The sequence below is a fragment of the Dufourea novaeangliae genome, unplaced genomic scaffold, assembly GCF_001272555.1.
Source record: "Dufourea novaeangliae isolate 0120121106 unplaced genomic scaffold, ASM127255v1 scaffold78, whole genome shotgun sequence".
NCBI classification, from domain to species: domain Eukaryota; kingdom Metazoa; phylum Arthropoda; class Insecta; order Hymenoptera; family Halictidae; genus Dufourea; species Dufourea novaeangliae.
In genome coordinates this window covers 957,511-979,364 of record NW_015373959.1, presented here as the reverse complement: position 1 = coordinate 979,364, position 21,854 = coordinate 957,511, and the positions used below count along the sequence as shown (strand labels likewise).

Genomic DNA, 21,854 nt, shown 5'->3' with positions numbered 1-21,854 from the left:
TGAAGAATTGAAAATAAATTGTGTTAAATTATTTTATTATCATTACAAAAATTATGTATAAATATTTGTTTAAACAATTTATATTCATTTTACGAAAAAATATTATAGGTCTGATTTATACTTTAATTTTCTTCAAATTGCACTGTGTACACTAATTCATTACCAATGTCATGTACAGTTCCTTTAATGTTTACTTTAATGATTTTGTTTTCTATGTCTACATTAAAGACAGATTGAGGAGGGATTTGAGTTTTACCTTTTAAAATATCATCAGCGGCTGGTTTAGTTCTAGATCCCATAAGGGGATCACTGTAATGATATAGAGAAATAGATGATGGGTCTATAACAAAAATCATGTGGATTAATGTAAATTATAATTGGTTACTCATCTGTTAGCAAGTATCTACATACTTTTTATAAGTTTGCTTTCTTTCGATATTCGGGAGATGACATCAGCAGCAGTATCTCCATTCGTGATCTTTACAAACATACTAAATAAACCAGTACATTTTTGTGGATTAATAGCACGTACTGAAAGACCAGGTTTACTAAAAAAATTTATGTAAGGCGAGCCTGGACAACATTCTTCCTTGGTTTTTTCCGGAGCATTATCGGTATACTTTATCAGAATATTTTCCAACTATATTTAAATAAGCAGGCAATTAATGACTATACGAAACACACGATAGTATAAGATATGGGCACACTGCTTACATCCAAAGTGTTTTCAAGATATGTCTTGTTATCTTGAAGAACTTTGAATTCATCAAAATCTAAAGTCAAGTTAAGTGCATTCAATCCAAATAGTTCCATTTTTTCCCTCATAACTTGTACAAACGGCATTACTCGTTTCATATACCTCTTTAACTCCTGTAGTTTTCCTAATTCTACTGCAATAATTTTATTTTCTGGTAGTTTATTATCATTTTTCTGTAAAATAATTGAATGTAACACACTTCAAATTACATTTATAAATTATTCATAACTACTTACAAGATACAAGTTCTTCATTGTGGTTAGAACAGTGTTCTGCCAAGCAGGATAGGTTTTAGCTACCCAGACTATACCTTCCGTAGGTTTTTCTATAACTGTTACATCACTTTTTCCCTTCGGTCCCTTCTTCGGGGTCATGTAACCTTTTAAAAGAAGTCTAAACGAATGCGCAGCATCCATTAAATATTGAGACGATTTTATAAGAATCTCGTCGATTTCTCCTGTCTGTGGCCACTTAGCATTTAATATGCTACCATTCTATTAACAAATATTCATTTTATTCGAATTCTTTTTATTAAGCAATGCTGCATCAGAAATGAATACTCACTTTACCAATGAGTTTCCATACATGCTCTGATACATGTGGGCAAATAGGAGATAGAAGAATAATCTGAATTTCTATAAATTTCATAATCAATGCCCAATTTGTACCGTCCAGTGCACTCAACTGTAAATACTTGTCTCTTGCTGCTTGGAATTCAAAGAAGCCTGTTTTTAATGCTTCTTTGTACAGCATTTTCGAATAATTATCTCCAGTATCGTGTATTTTTAAATTGATTTCACTAGTTAGATCATACATTTAATAATCATTTTATAAGTAATTGAAAAAAACATCTTAATAAATACCTTTCGAAAACCTTGTCATTGAATGTATGCGGTTTGCCTTGTCTAAAGGTACTCTTAGAAGCCAACACTTCTTTCACCCATTCAATGAAATTATACAGCCTAAGAATTCCAGCATCTGCCATACTTTCAACAAAGTTGGCATCCTCCACTGAATCACCAGAATCGGCTAGGCAAAGTCGCATACCATCCGCAGAAAACTTTTCTACTGCTTCAGCAAGCGTTAAAAAATTGCCTTCTGATTTCGACATCTGATGAAGTAATACTTAACATTTTTAGTGTAGATCATGATGTACAGGATGAGCCAAGGCGGCTGGTATAATCGAACAGATGGTTATTCTACATAAAGAAATAAGATGAAAATGCAAAATAAAATTTTTTCGTATAGTGCTTCGTTTCTGAGATAATCGAATTTGAAAATCTGTTGGACCCGAATGCAATTGAAAAAGGCTTAGCTGACGCGTCTGTTCATTTCCATTTATAGCCAGCACGAATACATGCGGCGTTTTAGATAAATTTAAAAATTCAAGTTTACTCGAAAACCTCAAATTCTATACTTCTGCTTTTTCTTTTTGCATAAGGAATCACTTCCTGCCAACTTTGTACCCATCCTTTCAGAGACACCCTGCATAATTCGAAATTTCATGTTACCTTAGCTGAATTCAACATTAGATGTCCATTGGCTCGTATTCCTTTCGGCCATAACTCTGGTTGCTTTGGCCACATTGCAGTATGATTGTAGATAAAGAAAGTAAGATGATTCTGAATCAGATCTTTCCCAGAAACTCTTAAATCTACTGGATACCAATATTGAAATTCACGTCGCATGTGCTGTAATGCTTCTTTCTTTATGTTTGTTTTTGGAAAGTTAGCATCCTTAAAGAAGATGTAGTCCCATACTGCTGGCGTCATATCTTCGGCTCTAAATACAGTCATCATTGTAGTACATGTTCAAACGGATATATCGGGTGTCTCGCGTTAAGTGTTGTAATTCAATTTCAAGATTTTCCTTTAACTTTACAAAAAATTGCATGAAACAACAATTGAACTATATTTAAGTGTACATAACTTTCGAAAATCAAACTTTCTTTATCTGCATTTTTCAGAGATATGGATGTTACCTTTTTTTGTTTAAATGAATCTATAGCATTTTATTTAATATATTTCATTAGAACAAAGCATGGCAAATCTAACAACTGTACATATGTTAAAAAAACAAAAATAACATATAAAAAGGCAATAGAGAAAAGACAATTGAGCATTCGATTGTCTCTGAAACGAACGCCTTGATATACCACCATGTTATACAACTTCTGTTGACTTTTAACCAATTATTTGCGTTTTTTGCAACATGTGTCCAGTTATTAATCCGTATCCATTCTTCATTTTTCCAACTTAATGTGTTTCTCGATGTCAAATTGGCATGGTGGTAAAAAATGAATATAAGAAGATATAATCAATTAAATTTGCAAATTTTTGGAAACAAAAGTCATGTACATAGCCTTAGCTGAATTTACCTATGTACCATTTTTTAGGAGAAAACAAAATGTGTCAAATTGACATAAGGAATGGATAAACTTTAAATTTGCCATAAATTTAAATGAATATTTGATAAAAGAACCAAAAGGGAACATTCACATTTCCGAAAAAACGGCAGACAAAAAAAATCTAATTTAGGAAAGTTATGCACCCATAAATGTGGTTCAACTTTTCCGTAATACAATTTTTTGTAAGGTTTAGATAAAGTCCTGAAATTTCGTAACAATCCTTACGTGTAAACATTTTATACTTTACTTGATGCTATATGCATTTGGTTTGTTGCCTTTGAATGTTCCTCCTTGCAATAAATGTGCTACAGTGTAATAGGCCATGTAGATGGTTGAATCTGAGAGGGATTCGATTAACCAGCTTTCATCCCATGGCAATTTCGTACCTGAAATTTATAATCACTAAAATGGACCAACAGGATTATTAAATATTCTTCACAAAACTACAAAAAAATTACCAAGCCCATAAGTTCTTGAGCATGCATGTTCATGTAACCAATCCAGGCACGCAATAAAGTTCTTCCTTACTTCATCGTGGAAAGTACTCAGATTATTTAATCCTTCTATAGCATCCATTTTCCAACATTTTTCGCCATAATCCAAATACCATTGATTACATAGAGCTACGATGCATTCATCATTTGATCTGGACATAACATTTTTCTCAGGTTCGTAATATATCACGGCTTTCCTCTCATTTATTAACTCTTTTTGTATTTCTTTTTTGACATCCTGAATTTTCTTTCCTTTGTATTTACCAACCAGTAGCACACCATCATAGAAACCTTTAAGATACACCATCTCCTTTGCTTCCAATAATTTATCTTTATCATTTTGCGATTGTATTTTCAATTTATCATATACAGTTACTGCAGATAAATTACCAAATTCTGGTATTTCAATGATAGGTATAGGATCATAAGGTAACACCATTTCATCAGTTATCCCATATTTTTCTCTGAAAGGCTGTTTTTTCTTTAGATCTACTAAAGCTGCGTAGTCATCGGGAGAATCGCTTGGTACGGACGTAACAACCCCAGTTCCTTTGTCTTCCTTAATAGTCAACATTGGTAAAGTATAAATTACTTTGTTTGTTGTAAGAGGTGCTTCAATGGGCAATCCTAATATATCTTGTCCAGTAAGTTTTAATGCAATCGATATCTTCCCTTCGTCTTTGAAGAAATCTTGATAAGCCATGTTTCTTGCTGCTCTTTCTGTTGATATATAGATATCTCCATTCGATAAGGTATAGGCAATATAATTTATGTCTGGATGAATCCAGCAGTTTGTTTGACCGTACATTGTTTCTGGTCTCAGAGTTGCAGCAACTAAATAAACTGGTTTCCCACAAAGAGCCTTCAGGCTTGTAGGATAAGGTTCTCGCAGTTTCATTTTAATCAATGTGTACTCTTGAGGACCCACTCCTTCTCCTGAAGATCTATCATGATCCATACAAGGCTGGCCATCCTTTGGTGAATAGATGGTATACCTTTTCCCATATTTCACCTTGTTTCTAGCTTTCAAATGCTGAAATTGCCAGCGAACAAATGAATCGAAAAATGGATTTGCATCTGTTGTAATAAATGTTCTACGCCAATCCACCTAAATAAAAAATTTATATTGTTTCTTTGAGTCACTGAATCTACATATATTGAAAAATACAAGGTACTCTTGTTTAACTTAAGGTAAATGTTTACTTTAGGGACTTTTCCCAATTTTGGCTATTACAATACAATTTTTATTTTTAGAAAGCTTCATTTTATCACTAAAACGAGAAATCAGTTGGGGAGGTCGGAAAAATAATACAGTTCTTATCATTTTAAAACATTTTTTACCTTATTGTAAGGTAAGCAGATTTTTTTTTGGAAATGTAAGAGCGATGGATTTCAACTTCCTCCGACTGATTTCTCGTTCTAATGATAAAAAATTAAGCTTTTAAAAAGAAAATGTAGTGAAATAACCAAAATTGAGAACAGTGCTAAAGTAAAGAATTACCCAACTTACATGTAATCCAATCGACTTCAAGTCTTGCACAGCAAGAGGTGGAAAATAGTCTAACCAATATGCGGCATCAGCAAAATTTGCTATGTCCTCATGTTTCAGACCCAGTGTTTGCATAATTTGCCACTGATACTTTGCAGTAGCTGTTTTTGCAACTGCTTTACTCTAAAATCATGCACTTATTAAAATATAAAATACATAGATACTTTGTACAGGATGTTTTATGTAAATTTATCACCTGGAATATTTATGCTATATTTAAAGTTTCATAAGTGTTTTTAACAAAAGTTGCATAGTTTTGTAGGGGTCAGCGTATAGTAGCAATAGTTTTATGTTATTGGGAGGAGATAATGAGATATGAAGCTGACTTTGTTTTTTTAAATGGAATGCCGTAATTTTTTGTCGGTATCCGATAGGCACGTTAAAGACACATTCAACCAACCTACAATCCATAAAAATAAGTCTCTCAAGGTTGCTAAAAATTATACAAACAATATTGCTAACAAGTGAAATATTCTAAAAGGTCGAAGATTAAATAAAATGTTGCATCACAGTGGTACTAAAAATTGGACAGAAAATTTGGTCTGTACGATCTTCAGAGACTTTGAAAAACTTATTGTTGTAGGTCATTGAATTCATGCTTAAAGTAGCTATTGGAAATCAATAAAAAATGATGGCATTCCATTTAAGAAAAAGGAGTCCTTCGTATCTGATTAACCTCTCCTAACAGAATAAAACTACTGTTACCAGACGCTGGTTCCTTCGCTATGCAACTATTGCAGGAAAAATTTTTATGAAATTCAAATATGGCAGAAATATTTTCAATGAGTGATGAGCAACCATATTACAAATTACAGTGGAGCCCGGTTATTTTGACACCATTTATAACAGCAGACCACTGTTCTTTACTATATTTTTTATATATTTTTTCATTCTATTTATAACAACATTCGTTTATAGCAACATAATTTCTCTGTCCCTTGAATGTCGCTATAAACGGACTCCACTGTATATTATAATTATATTATTATAAATTAGGTTCTCTAAGGTTGCAGTTGCAGCAGTCTGTATGGATTGTAGAATTTTCAATTTTGGTATGCTACAAAGAAAAAGTTGTTCATCACTGTTTTAAGTGACAAAGTTAGGTGAAACACCCTGTATATTTTACATTACCTTTGTGCCCTTGCTCTTATCTTTCATTACTATGTCATCTATGACTTCTTCTTTCATCTCTTCTTCATCAGGAAACTGTGGTGGATATCCATATAATTCTATTTCCCTCTTTAATTTGTCTGCACATGCTTTGATGGGCATACCAGTACAATGAAAACCAAATGGAAAGAGTACTTTCTTTCCTAAAAGCCGATTATAACGAACGGCAAACTAAAGCAGATTGTATATATTAATTTTAATTGACATGACATGTAGTGGATTATATGTAATATTCTTCATATAGTTCCATTAAATATTTACCTCACACTTTGATAACGAAAATATATGTCCAAGATGAAGTCTTCCATTCATGTAAGGAAAAGGAAAAGTTGCAAAAAATTTTTCATCTGGAGATTTCCTAACTCCCACAGGTGCATCCTCTTCATATACTTTCTCATCTTCCCACTTTGCTTGTACATCTTTCTCAATTTTCTGAAGATATTCTACCTTAAATGTTCCTTTCCTTTCTGTTACCTAATAATAAATAATTTACATATTGTTACAATCCCGTGCTTACAGTCCTCGTAATAATGTTTTTAAAATATTTAACAATAAATATTGTTGGGACGAAGCAATAACTTCAATAGAATATACACCTTTATGTTTAGTAACTGTTAACTGACAGTCACTCAGAACATATTGGACTCTATTCAATACAACTGTTAAAAATTGCCGGTATGAAGGTTATTTACGTTAATGTATTGAATACAGGTAAAATTTGTATTGAAGAAACTGATACAGAATAAGTATTATTTTTCAAATAGTTAAATTTATAATAATCACCATTTTGTTAATAGCAACAACTCATAAGTTGGTGGAATATTGCAGGTATAAACAAGAGGTAACTACGTGCTGACGTTGACTGACGTAAACTATTTGCAAGCCTGTAAGACAAGACCCATCAAACCACTCGTGCTGCACGAGTCGTACATGCGGGCTTGCATCATCAATATATCAAAGTAACCCAGTCTGCGCATGAACAATACATGATGCAATGCCAAAGAAATATTGGCATAGGTAATGGTAGGGGTGAGATTTACATGGGTTTTACCTGGTTCCTGGTTCTATATATATACCTGAAATTATGAACTCGGAACAGGACGGCGAAATTTGGGCGAAATTGGACAAAATGTTGATCTCGATACAACTTCCGTATATATTGTTCAGGATCCCGAAAATTTCCACGGGCGATAAACACGAACGACTTGGGATGATTCGCACATCCTTAATCCTTACTTATTTAGTAATGCGAAGTTTCATTCAGACATAAAATAAATTTAATTCTCGTTCGTCGTCGTGTTCCTATGGGTGGGCCACCGGTGACCCGTTGGTAACCACAGTTATCAAACTTTTTATACAGCGATAAAGCGTTTAATGTTGTATGAATACCGATACACAGATGTACGTAAAAAGTGAAAGCAATAATTTTATTATGCAACTCTTTACAAAGAATGTACTGTTTTTATTCTTGTCTTACAATTTGTATAAATATGTTCACGTTCACATACGCGCAACTGGTTTCAAACCAAGGATCGAAAAGCATTTTTCCATGACAATTGCAGTAGCTTCTGTTAATAACATACGACCTATATTTATATTCACTACATCACCATGTTCATTTTTTTCTACACAGTAACAATTATCATAAAACTCAGAAAATGCACATGAAATTTCATAACAATACTCGCATAACTGATGCAAGTACAAATCTTTTGTGATTTTAATTAAAACATCCGGGAATTTTATTAATACTTTGGCTAATTTCCATTCCTTCTCATGCTCTAGTGATATTGGTGTGCTTTGTGCAAGTTCTTGCAACTTTTCTTGTGAAATATTAGCTGCTCTTGCAATAGAGCGTATTCTAGTAAGGGCATATAATAAGTATACCGCAGTATTCCCTTTATCCTCCAACATCTTATCAAAAGAAAACACATATTCGTGATTTCTATTATGTGACAAATCTGCATACTTTATACATCCATAAGCAACAGATTCCTGAGCATTCTTTAATTCCTCTTTTGTGAGCACTTTGTCGCGTTCCTTTTCTTTTAATTTTTGAAGTGCCCTTTTCAAACCTGAACAAGTATGAATTATTTAGAATACAAGCCAACTGGAATGTTATATTTAATAATATATACAAAATTTACCTTCGTCTAATAAATCATTTAATTTTACTGTATCACCAGATCTAGTCTTAAATTTCTTTTTATCTTGACCAAGAACCACACCGAAACCAATATGGTCAATTCTATGACTACTATTTATAATGCCTGCTCTTTCTGCACAGTTCTTTAATACTTGAAAATGTATAGATTGACCAGCATCCGTTACATATATTACCTGCAAATGTAATTTATTGTTTAATTGCACCCAAGAATTATAGGTATCAAATTAAGTGTTACCCAATCAGCTTTTTCTTCTTCTACACGTTGTTTCAGAGCTGCTAAATCTGAGGTGTCATATGTAAAACCACCGTCAGATTTTACAATAGTTAAAGGTATTGCATTTTCACATTTACTCCACATTACTTTCCGTCCTTCATCTTCTTCTAGTAATCCTCTTGACTCTAGTTCTTTAACTAAAGTTTCCATGTGCTTCTGATAATAAGATTCTCCCCTTTCTATTAACTTAATATCCAATCGTTCATATACCTTTTCAAACTCTGTATATAAAGAACAATAAAACGCACTATGACAATAATTTATTACCAATTTAATTTAAATTATAGAAATATTACCTTTTCTAGAAACATTGCAAATCAGTTGCCACGCTTTTGTCATATTTGGATCAAACGCTTGTAACTGAACAACACACTTATAAGCACGTTTTTTAAACTCTTCATCTGCATCAAACCTTTCTTTTGATTCTTTATAAAAACTCTAAAATTTCCAGAACTTTAATTCTGATGTGCTTGCTGAATAGAAGTATAATATAATTGTACTGCATTTAATTACCTGAAGGTCTGTAATGGAAGGAGATACAGTCAAATAATTAGGAAATCTGTCCTGTAGATGAGCTATCAACATTCCAAACTGGGTACCCCAATCGCCAACATGATTTAATCTCAACACATCATGTCCTAAGAATTCCAGTAGTCTTGAAATACTATCACCAATTATAGTAGATCTCAAGTGTCCAACATGCATCTCTTTAGCAATGTTTGGACTAGAAAAATCTACTATAACTTTTTGTTTTTTAGTATACGGTGGAAAAGCTTCTCCAGTTTTTACTAAATTACATAATGTTGTCTGTGCAAATTCTCGCTTTAAAAATATATTTATGAAACCTGCACCTGCCACTTCCAGCTTAGAAACCAAATTGGATTCCTCTACTTTGGACATTATATTGTTTGCAACGTCTCTTGCAGATATTTTACTTCCTAGACAGATATACATAATAAAGTAGTAACATAAAAAATATACCTGAACCCCAGAGCCAAAGTGTATTAAGCCTACTTTTTTTAAAAATGACATTTTGCACGTTTCCTGTATCAAATATAAAAATTATTTATTCTAAGTTGTCTAGTTTTTAATATAATAGTCTGAAAATGATATGAAGTTTATATTTTGTTCCGAGCCAAGCAGTGTAAAGTTCATCACATAGGAGAATTAATGCAAAGTTGCACCATTTTTATATAGAGAGACTTGTCTTAAATTTATTCAATAGTTCAGAGGTAGAAATTGTTTCTCGCTCAATTCTTACCGAACATTTCCAACTTTACAAGGTCTCAGCATCTTTCATTTGTTCTCCCCTAAAGTTTGAAAAGTGTAACTTAATACATTCTGGCTCCGGGGTCTAGATATTAATATGTATAATATACTTATATTGAGTCATACCACTGTTGCTAAGTATTTTTGTAAGTGACATAGCACTATTACATTGATAATCCCCAAATTTTTGATTATTACTAACTGTTACAATCACTGGTGGATTAGAAACATCTGGATACGCAACAGAAATGGCTCTTTTAAACAGATCATACAAAGTATCATATATACTTATTACGTTACACACATTGGTTTTCATCTGGTTCTGTGTTTTTGCTCTATCAGTTTCAATGGTCTATATGGACATGAATAAGAAGATCATAATTTAAAACTAATTTAGAATACAATGAAATATAATATAAGTTCTGAATTCAGTTAATAGTTATGAATTGAAATATTTATAACAACATACCCTTTTTAGAATAGCTATCCTGTGTTTCAACTTGATGTTTTCCTGTTCTAGCTTCATGTATTCATCTTTAGACACAGTTTGTAACTTAGAGTTGTTGTTTATAATATTTTGTTTTAAAAATTCGATTTGCTTTTTTAAAGCTGCTATCTCCATTTCCTGTAATCGTTAAATATGAAAATTATAACCTACAGGTGTTGCAACTTTTAGTTGAATATTTTAACAGTAATAAAAAAATAATTATATAGTTTACCGCTTCCGCTGCTCTTTTGTGAAAAATTTCTAAATTCGGTCCAGACATTGTAATAGAAATGTATAATATATATATTCAATATATATGTATGATCTCTCCTCGGACGTATGTGTATGTATGTATATATTTACACACATACAAAAGTATGACACGTGGATGCTTCAAAATCTCCAAGTTGATAGAATGCAGACAACAATTAAGATTCTGTTACATGATTGCAATAGATTAAAAATTTAATCATCCCAGTTAGCCAAATCTGCAAAGCCAAATTTTGTCCAATGCCTGTTATAAGGTTGTTACGGCTACAAGTTGGATGCAAGAATTTGCTATATCAAATTGAGGGCAAAACAAGAACAGATTTACGCAAACTAATTTGCTGCATATGTTGCTGCCAATTTGCTGCCAATGTACGTGCAAGTTGTTTATAGCAAATCTTGCATCAAACTTGTAGCCGTAACTTTATAACAAGCATTGGACAAAATTTGGCTGACTGGGCAGTCTAATTACAATTAAGTATAATATTAATTTTTAATATGAAATTAAAAATTGACATTGAGTCCTTAGAGATGATCTATAAATTAATCAATATATTTATAATATTGCTATTTATTTAAAAAATTTAACAGACAATAAATTTTTTTTATATAAGAACTCACTCCGAATAGAGAAATTTTTTAAAATAAATGAACTACACATGAATTTGTTTGAAATTGGATTTAATGGTTGTATGTACTTGTTAAAATCCTATTTTTTCAGTTATTACAAGTTATTCAAGAATTCAAATTGAAAATTCAAGTCCTTGCCACGAATCTTGTAAAAGAGAATTTGGTATATGTTTGTTCTGTTCGCAGGTACAGAAATTGAAAATTTACTTCAAGAAATCATCATGGTTTATATTTCATATTGGTTACATTATAATTTATAGGGAAAGTCAGTTGCGTCGGAAATTAGTTTCCAATGTCTGAAATTGTTTCCATTTTATTGCCTTTGCCATGGCACGCTTTACACATTCATACTGTAAATTAAGTTACGTAACTCTTGCGATCCAGATGTACACACTTTATGTAAACTGTTCTTGTACAACATATCAATTAATTTATGTACATATTAAATTACTAATAAGGCGGCGGTTGATGTTGGTAATGTTGCGGCGGTTGGCTTAAATGTCGTTGCAAATGCGTCACTAATTGAGGAGTCGGCTGTTGGCCAGCGGCATTGCCTTGTTGCTGTTGTTGCTGAACTTGTTGTTGTGCTTGCTGTTGTTGCTGTTGCATTGCAAGCATCTGTTGCCTCATGCGTTGTTGATTAATAGCCTGTTGCTGTAATCCAAACAGTAAAAATTATACATAACATAATTATTTTTCAGTATGTATATACGAGGGACATTTGAAAAGATCTCGTAAAGATCAATGTAATCCTTTTTAACATTAATGCACTTGAACGAACGATATTCTAATTTTATAAACCAACGTATTAAACACTCTTGAGAAATGTTTGAATTCGCTTCTGAACAATTGCTAGGAGACACGGCACACGACGTAAAAGTATTTTTGTTCAAGAAGCTGAATATAAAATACTATGTAGTACAAAGACTTAATACGTTACTGGTAGATAAACTAAAAATTTCAGAATTACTGATGTCATCTATACTTCATTCCAAGAATTTTTCAAATGGCTCACATACTATACATTACCTGTTGAAATTGTTGGTTCTGTTGCAAACCAACATTAGCAGTGCCCACCCCCGTTACTCCAACTGCGCCAGGTTTTCCACTACTTTGTCTATATGGTGGAGCTGGTTGATTTTGGACTCCACCTCCCATTGGACCCATCGTATTCATTGTAACATTTGGAGCCTATCCCATAGAAAAAGGTAAATTTTTATTTATTCAATAACTATTTTATTACAGTTATAGTTTCATCTACTTTGAAAAGGAACACATGGTATGTTTTGCTCGAATTTTAAATACCTACTTCCCAAAACATTTGCACAAATGTTACATTCTACTTAGTTTTTATTACAGAAAATTTCGTCATCTTTAATGACTTTGCAAGTTGTTGCGACATAACGCGGATAGACGATGGTCACATCTTCGGCCGTCAGTACGGTCAGCAAACCGTCATAAACAGGGGATTCCTGGACAGTTTCACATCACGTGCAAAACATTCACCACGCTAAGAACCATTCCTTACTGTATTTTGGCGCTGATTTCCAGGAATCCCCAGAAACAATACCTCCACTAAACCCCATTTGTTTCAACTCATATATACTACCACCTCTCTTCCACAACCTACACCAACCAAAATCCTACATTTTCCACCAATGACAAGTCGATCTGTTGCCACAAGCATCCAAGCATTCAATCATCCAACAGAACACATTCAACCATCGAACAGAACACAAGTAGTACATACATACACATACAGCACATTGTTACATTACGTTTATATGAAAGATTAAGTGTGTTACAAAATCGTATGAAAATATTCAAAACCACACATATTACCATACACCATATCACACAAACTTTCCAACGAGCTCCGCGGTATTAATTTACCAATAAGCAGTGGCAAACCGCGAACTTATCGCGAGTCGCTGCATCACCAAGTATATTACACATACTGCAACATATTTTTAGATATCCGAAACGATGTTCAAATATTTTATGTTCTTGTACTTAAAAAGTGTTCCTACAATATTTTTCTCACATTCTCAACTAAATAAATTTCAGTTTGTATAAAAAATAATGTATTTTTTTCTACTTATGTGAGGAGTACCTGAAGATAAGGCGGCCTAGCAGCTCCAGGTTGCATACGTTGTTGCGGCATATATTCCTGTCCTCGTTGAGGTCCCATCATCTGCTGTTGATTAGGGAACATCATGTTCTGCTGCTGGTTCATTAAACCTTGCTGCTGCTGTTGCTGTTGTAGCAGCTGTTGTTGTTGTTGCGCCTGCTGAGGTGCTTGCTGCTGCTGCTGCTGCGGTTGTTGTTGCGGTATCATCTGTTGTCCTCCATATCCTGCATAGTTTTGATTCATACCTGCGGAGAAAAATATATTAAGTGTAAGTAATATCTATTAACCTTCTGCGGACGAATGTCGCCAAATAAGTGGCATTATGTTTCTACTTACTGGGTCGACGACCGCCGCTATGGCGGCAGAAAATATTTTCATTATCTTTAACATCATTGTGTATATTTCCCTGCTTCCCATTAGTTTGTAATTTCTATTGCTATACCGTAAATTTTATGTACCGTTATTTTTTTTTTTACTTAATACACCACATTTTTTCCTTAACACTTAATATTCAAGTCTTCAGTACATAATCTCGTTTCATACAGAAAATATCTTCTACTCGCAAGTATACTTCAAAAAGGACTCGTACGCAAAGTGTTAATTACTTAAGATATGATAAATTAGTTACCTTGTTGCATCCCAGTATAAATTCCTTGTTGCTGTGGCTGCTGTTGTTGCTGCTGTTGCGAAGGAAACATTCCTTGTTGTGGATTCATGTTCGGAGCCCCGTGTTGAGCTCTCAGTTGCTGTCTAATGAACTGCTGCCTCTGCATTCCTTGGAATGCTCCTGGACCACCGACGGGGGTAGTATTTGGTTGCTGCTGAGAGCTCATCAATTGATTCGATGGCAGTCGTAAACGCAACATGTGAGAAAGCGCCTGTTTAGACTGATTATTCATTCCCGGTCTATCGTATCTTGGTCCAACTGGGGTTGGCGGCAATTGTTGTCCATATCCATATTGCTGAGCTGGTGTGTGAGTTTGCTGATTCGCGTACCACTGCTGCTGGTGCTGCGGTGGTTGACCGGTAAACATTCCAGGTTGTTGATTGACAGGTACTTGTTGATTTCCGAAGGCCATTTGTTGTAGTTGGTTTGGTGCTTGCTATAAAATACGTAGAAGATATTAAGAAAAATGAGAAACAAAACACGTCTTGGAAAATATAAGCAAAACACGGAAAGTTACTAAATGTACCTGAATTTGCTGTGTCACTGGTGTGGTGGGAGTAGCTGCTTTATTTCTTCTGTGTCTTCTGGTTTTCATAGCTTTTCCTTTACCATTGGCTACAGCACTGCCGATTCCGCTACTACCAACGCTACCTGCTACTCTTCCAGGGGAATCGATACTCATCGGAGTGTCAGCTTTCCCAGGCTCAGATTCCTTCTTATCTGGTTCCAGATCTTCCGGAGGCAATGGTGGCGCATCCAAGTAGTGACTAGGTGTTCTGATTTGACTATGGGTGTGGTATCGTAAAAGCTTATGAGCATTCTGATATGTCAGAGGTTTCCGTTCTAGTCTGACTGCTCTGAACCAAGCCCAGGATATAGGTGCTGGATTCTTGTGTCCTTCTAGCACTTCCCATGCAGATACTCTTTGCGAATCACATACTTGTAAACCCTAATAAATTACAAATTAAACGAGTTTTCTTTTTAAATTATACGTCAAATACTTCAGACATACTTCAACGTTACCTGTTTCTTATCGATGCTATCGAAACCAGCTATTTTATTGCCCTTCGTGTCTGTTAAACATCCAACTGGTTCGCAGGTTATAACTTCCATCGTCAGTTTTGGTAGCGGTAACAATTGTCTAACATATCGAATACTTGGAGAATTTCGATCGCCCAGTTCCTTCTTCAATTTCTTCATTAGATTTTGGTAATGTTTCTTATTTTCATCTTTCTCGGATTGTGAATCAGAGACAAGAGTAGAATGTATCAGAGTTGCCAGCATGTCTATGACGGTTGTAAATAATTCAGAATTATTGTTTAGATCTATAACACCGTAGCTGACCAGTTGTACCAAGAGGATAGCCCAGTCTGTGGTAGCAGTGGTATTTCTTTGGATAGTATCGAAAACGCCTCCGACGAGACTGAATCTTAACTGTAGCGCATCCTGCAACACCTCCCTCGTTTTTGGATCTTCGGTAGCGAAGTTCTTCTCTTCTTTGCTGATATTCAAGAACTGCGAGAGCTGCGAGTGCAATGACATTAACAAACCTTCTCTTTGATCGTCTTGACCCTTGAGACAAGTGAGGACCAATGAAAGAAACGGCTGATGATTGAACAGAGACGGTGACTTTGATCTACCCCTTTCACGGCCGGCTGTTGTTTTCGACCAGTTACCGGATTCCAATACCTGACCCGCCACTTTCAGAACTCTGCCTTGCACAGCACTCGGCAATTTCGAAACTAGCGGCGCGACCAGCCATATAGATCCAGATCGTTTGTCCGGTTTATTAGATACGGTGTTCAATTGAAATACGTCAATCGCAGCTTTAGCGACCGTATCCAACCACTGCGACAGATCGCTAGATCCCGGAGGAAATTGCTTGTACATGAGCTGCAGATCGAGCCAGGACATCCTCAGGCTCCACTGTTCCAGATTTTCCAGGATATTTGTGATATGAGTCTTCTGATCGATAAACGCATCAGTGGAAATGTCTGGGTAACAAATCATGTGGAGCAATCGTTGAGCCTGACGAGGAGTCAACATATTGTCGAGCAACATGTCAGGATGGCAAAGCTCCTCTGGATTCTGTAGACATCTTTCCAAAACCCATTCCTGGCTACAGATTTGCCTCAGCACGTGCTGGGCGAAATCGGACAGTCCTTTGACGTTTTCCGTGGTCATACCAGCGCTACTACTAGACGATGACATGGCCAAATCCAATCCCAAATCATCACCGCCGCCTAGAATATCGCTGGTACCTAGGATATGACTGATAGACAGTTCACTTGGTCCACCTGTACTAACACCAACACCAACCACGACACTGGCTGGCCCACCTGTTTTACTCGAATGGTTCATTGGCACGTCTGGTTTCTTTGGTGGTTGTTTGCCAGCTGTTGCATCAGCGACAACAAGTATCGCTTTAAGTACTGCCAAAACTGGGCCAACCCTAATATTGTTGTGAGCAGCTGCTAGCAAGTGTCGATCGCAACTTAATTTTATACTGTAACCTCTGGAATTCCCGTTAGGTAACGGATGAGGGCTGGTGCTCACAGAGTACAGAGCTGGCTGGGGACACTCGACCGTTTTGAAAAGTCGCAAAAGCAAGTGACACGTTAATCGTGCTCCGGCTTCAGCTTCCATGTCCGCGTCCCCGCGGCCCTCGTTGCAAGCTTTAACTAAGGATGGCAGTGCTATGTGCACAACGAAGTCCTCTAGGGAAAAGCAGTGTCTCGCTACAAAAATATATCGTTATTTAAAGAAATATAGTACAATCTTTGTCACAGCCAGAAGAATACAAGACAATTACCGATTAAGATCGAGGTGAATACAGCAAGCGAATTGTGTATGCTCAAGTCTTGCACATCAACCTGATTCAGAACATCAATGTAAAAGGCAGAGCTATTAGATGAACAGCAGAGCGCCATGAGGACTCCAAGCCATTCGGCATTAAGCGCGTTACAGCAAGCTGTTAATTCCGCGCAAGTTATCGCGATATCGTTCAGTTTGTCATTGTCTGTTTCGCTGCAAACCGCGACGATAGCGTTGCAAACGAAACTGTAACGATTCGCTGGTGTTTCGTTCAATTGTCTGGCCCATTGCGGCTCGATCTTCCCGCCACGCTTCGGGCTAGTAAAAACGTCCACCATGAACTGCGAATTGTACACGTGGCTCGATGTGGTCGGTTGCAACGTGCTGTAAAGAGCTGTTCGGATCTTGGGGTAGGCGTTACTAAACGCTTCTACGCCGTGTGGTTTGGTCTTTAATAACGAACAAGACGAATACAAATCGTAAAGATGTGCTAATACGCATCGTTCAGCCGAGCTACAATCGCTAGGATTAGACACATGCTTTACAATTTTGCACAGTAAATCAAATACAGCCGTTGTTTGTTCCGGTGACACTGAAACAATTGAACGATTACATCACTCCATGCACTCGGCTACTTAAACATAATGATAATTTATCGGTAATGCTTACATAATAAACAACAATGATATCTTCTTAATACGCCTACAACATACAGACTCAGACTGGTGGTGTAACTTCTAACGAGTTGACTATTTCGAACGGTTAATTGTGTTTCCACCTCTGGGAGCTCTTTCAGAATTTGAATACAAACATCTATCAAACCGTAAATATTCAGAGCTAGCTCCATTAGGTCGAAAAGGAAGGCTACGTGCTCCTGAACCGGCAAATAAGACGACCCAGCCAGTGCGAACGTGTTCAACATTTCAATCACTTGAGTCGCGCACTGCCACGTCACTACGTGCTGATCGAAGTAACTCAAATTTTGGAACTTCAAGGTGATCGCTTCGAAGTTGAATTCGCTACGGGAATGTTTCTTCACTTTTCCACCTTCCGCGACGTCGATGCTGAACTTCTTGCCGAACAATTTGCACACTTCCTTCGTCATCTTTTTGACAACGTGCCTAGCTTCGTCCCTAACACGGCCTACTCCGTAAAGTAGTACGTGTCGCTGATTACAGTCGTGTTGGCTGCACGTTTCGTCCTTCAAACAGATCCTTAATATTATCATCAAATTTATATATTATGTTGCCTACAGCCGGTGGAACTTTGCGTTTCAGAAACATATGCGCCCGCTAACAAAAATCGATGCAGTAAACAAGAAATATGTACATACTAACTTAAATTTGCTTATTTTGTGATTTACCAAGAAACAGTTGTAAATTTGGAGCATAATCAATTTTTGTCTATACGAATGTAAATTCAAAACATTTATTTTTAGACGAAAAAAAAGGAATGACAATGATTACCTGTGGTAATGGAAAGTGTGTCGTATATAACAAATGTCTACTATGACTGGATGGCATTTTTGAGTCCAGTCCTTCCTGTGTGCTATGCCCAGCCAGCGCATCCTCTTTAGGACTATCAGGAGCATCCATACTGTTCTGTTGATCTTCTTTAATGTGTTGCAATAGCTTGTCCAAGTCATCATCGATCTTACTATCATCGTAATCCATTGTTCTTCCATGATCTGGTACTTCTAACTTCGCCGGCTTTAAATCTATTCCCGGAAACAAGCTGTCTTCGTCAATTGGTTCTCGATTACTTGGAGTTCCTGGCTTACTGGCTGCGGGACCTAAATAAGAAAATTCGTTTTTTTTGTCTTTTTCGTTAAATAAATATTTTCAAGTCGACTAGTCGAATAATTCTCGTACCTTGTATAAGATCTCCTCTAGAGATGAGCGTGCACATGTATGCATCGTGTGAAAACACATCGTGTCTAATTAATTCTGAAAATAAGTGAACCAAATTCGTGAACTGAACTTTTGATTGAGCTGATGTATTATCTAATACCGGGGCGTCCATGTCCAAAAACTTCATAAGCAACGGTTGAAAAATTGGAAGTACAGGTGGATTCCCGTTACTACAAACACTGTCTTTATCATCGTTATCATTCGATTCACCGGTTACTTCACTCTGCCGTTTTTCAAGCAGTTTTGCCACCGCCATTGCTCTATGCTCTCCCCATCGTTCGGCACTAACAGCCCATTCGCATAAGATTTCAACCACGGCAGAGTCTTGTTGTGGATTGTATTCCGTTTTCGTATCCCGTTCATTAGTGCTATCTTTCGGCGGTGACGTGAATATCTTAACATACAGCGTGTCTAAGGAGTTGCTAGAATCCATACTATCAAAGCTATGCCTATCCAGAGCATCTAAAGCAGCCAGCACTTTAGTCGTTGTTATCCCAGCACTACTTTGCTGCCACTTATCGCATGACCATTTGCCTTCTGCAGCTTGAGACCTTGCTTGTATATTTTCTTGGGCAATTTTCAGTTGCTTTAACGTTGGATTGGTTGCACTCGCTGGTGGACAGGGTAAAGCTGTCGGAGGACAAGATAAATAGTCCAAAGGAGAACCATTTAACACAGACGGCGCCTTCCCTTCGCCGACGCTGTTCCATACCAATGCTGTTGGACACTCTAATGTGATTACCTAATAAACAAGCAATCATTATACAGCTACTAAATGGTGTGTGAACATTTTTCACATTCATAATTTATTACCTGTATAATTGTCGATAAGCTATATATCACATCTCTGTGATGTGGACACGACAAGTAGTCATTAAAAGCAGCCGTTAATGGATTTGGCGTTTGACTAGCTGTGGCAGTGTCTTTTCCACCATTAACATCGCTTTTGTTTATGGACGGACTTTGGGGATTGCCATTGGCCTCTACGTTACTACACATGTGTGCCAATTTACGACAGCATAGATATGCCAAGCGTCTAGCTAATAATTCGGACTGCACGAATTCTTCCAAGTATTGCAACGCCAATGGCAACAACAGTTTTAAAATACCATCCTCCGAAGGAGATGACTTAATTTTGTCTAATAATTCTAAAATCCATTGCAGCAATTCCTGCCTATCTAATAAACCTTCCTCAAACATATACTTTGCCAATTGCACACAATAATGCCACTGTTTCAATGCTAATTTATGCTCCTCATTCATAGTACTTCCAGACATCGTTTGATTATTGGAATTTGGTGTGGCTGGCTGGTTAGTAGTGACTCCATTGTTACTATTAGTAGTACTGTTGACAGTATTGTTACTGCTACTATTATTATTACTACTTCCAGAACCATTACCATTACAGGAGTTATTTGTAATACCATTATTACTAGTACTGTTTGTTCCATGATTATTTAAATAATAATATTCCTGTAGCTTTGAAAGTTGATCTTTTAAAAATTTAATGAGTGTTCCTGTCCATTCTAAACAAATAAACAAGGTAGGAAAATATATTAATTGATACAGATGCAATGATTCGATACTGTAATAATATTATTTTTTATATTAAAGATATAGCTGTAGATTATTAAATAATATACTTGATTACCTGTTGTTGGATCAGGTAATTGTCTTTTTTTTATTTTGGCCTCTGAAACAGCTACAGTATAAGCAGAACTAAGTTTAATGAACCATGCTGCCCTTAGCATGGGTACTTGATATTCACATAGCATCATAAATATCTCCTCTTTCTTATTGAAGTTTGGAGCTCTTTTTGCAAGTGCTATTAGCGGCTTGCAACCAGAAAGATCTTTGAACCATGCTTCAATGCCATTCTTTGTTCTTGCAGTTACAGGCCAAAAATTATCCTTTGGGTTGATCTGTTGCCTTTTTCTACCTGTATCTGGCATAGTAGAAAGCTCCTCCTTCTTCGCAAGAATTGCATTGAAGTATGCTCCCACTTTGGCAGCAGTGACATTACAATGTCTTGCAGTCCCAAATTCATCGGAAAGCTGAAGCATCGTTGAGAATCCATGTTTAACGTTTATAGAAGTGAGCTCGTCTTCTTTCTGCTTCGGTTCTTGAGGATAGACGTCAGGCGGCCCTAGTCTAGGCCGTTTCAGTGGCCGTTTCTCGTACAATATTCCCATCATGGTACAACGAAATTATCAGAATTGACAGCTGGCTATTGACATCGTTTATATATATAATTAAATAAACTGGCTACAGCGTTACGAGTTCATTTTCGTAGCCGTGTAGAAGGTGTAACCTTGGATAATAACATATTTACAATTACTCAACACCGTAAACCGTAACCAACCGTAACGCAACGACACTGTCACGACTGTCACTACCGCTACGCATTCGGATGCTTCCAGGTGGCGCGTTACTACTGAAAACTGAAACGCCTGAAACCCCTGAAACCGTGAACCGCGTGAACCTGAAAATACCACGGTTGGCACGTCCATACGACGGTACTTTTAATTATTCTGTTCATTTATCTATTTTAACAAACTTTGTACGAACCGAACGCGTATATCGATATCTATCTATCACTACAATACTGATGTTTACTATAAGTACCGCAAACTCCAGTAATCTGAAGGTATTTCTATACCCTGATAATCCAAAAACGATATTATCAGTCGGCTACATAATCGATAAATTAATGTAAACAAACGACAAAGGAACTTTCTTATTGGAATAAGTACATTGCCTTAAAAGTTTAAACCGCAAAACAGAATGTAAAAGAGTGCTGCACAATGAAACTGAATAAATTGTGTTGTTACTATTTAGAACAATTTAGAACTAGTTGGAAC

General features: G+C 36.0%; 3 protein-coding genes across 3 annotated transcripts; all 3 read right to left on the bottom strand.

Moving 5' to 3' along the window:
* Positions 1 to 122: 122 nt before the first annotated feature.
* LOC107186357 (leucine--tRNA ligase, cytoplasmic) lies at positions 123 to 7,205 on the bottom strand. The gene is made up of 13 exons (XM_015574202.1): positions 7,161 to 7,205; positions 6,639 to 6,851; positions 6,339 to 6,548; positions 5,169 to 5,330; positions 3,623 to 4,766; positions 3,412 to 3,550; positions 2,269 to 2,539; positions 1,621 to 1,868; positions 1,322 to 1,556; positions 994 to 1,251; positions 715 to 930; positions 412 to 640; positions 123 to 340 (listed from the first exon to the last, which is right to left on the bottom strand). Exons 1-13 carry the CDS (start codon positions 7,161 to 7,163, stop codon positions 123 to 125), a joined length of 3,546 nt encoding a protein of 1,181 aa, XP_015429688.1. The 5' UTR covers positions 7,164 to 7,205.
* Positions 7,206 to 7,816: 611 nt separating this feature from the next.
* On the bottom strand, positions 7,817 to 10,854 carry LOC107186392 (arginine--tRNA ligase, cytoplasmic). The gene is made up of 8 exons (XM_015574247.1): positions 10,807 to 10,854; positions 10,557 to 10,712; positions 10,214 to 10,439; positions 9,332 to 9,756; positions 9,115 to 9,256; positions 8,780 to 9,039; positions 8,525 to 8,717; positions 7,817 to 8,452 (listed from the first exon to the last, which is right to left on the bottom strand). Exons 1-8 carry the CDS (start codon positions 10,852 to 10,854, stop codon positions 7,878 to 7,880), a joined length of 2,025 nt encoding a protein of 674 aa, XP_015429733.1. The 3' UTR covers positions 7,817 to 7,877.
* Positions 10,855 to 11,849: 995 nt separating this feature from the next.
* On the bottom strand, positions 11,850 to 21,401 carry LOC107186417 (mediator of RNA polymerase II transcription subunit 12). The gene is made up of 12 exons (XM_015574277.1): positions 20,645 to 21,401; positions 19,807 to 20,519; positions 18,955 to 19,735; positions 18,550 to 18,875; positions 17,753 to 18,284; positions 17,082 to 17,675; positions 15,293 to 17,007; positions 14,796 to 15,218; positions 14,231 to 14,705; positions 13,585 to 13,847; positions 12,501 to 12,662; positions 11,850 to 12,125 (listed from the first exon to the last, which is right to left on the bottom strand). The coding sequence occupies exons 1-12, from the start codon at positions 21,186 to 21,188 to the stop codon at positions 11,922 to 11,924; spliced, it is 6,732 nt and encodes a 2,243-aa protein (XP_015429763.1). The 5' UTR covers positions 21,189 to 21,401; the 3' UTR covers positions 11,850 to 11,921.
* Positions 21,402 to 21,854: the final 453 nt, after the last annotated feature.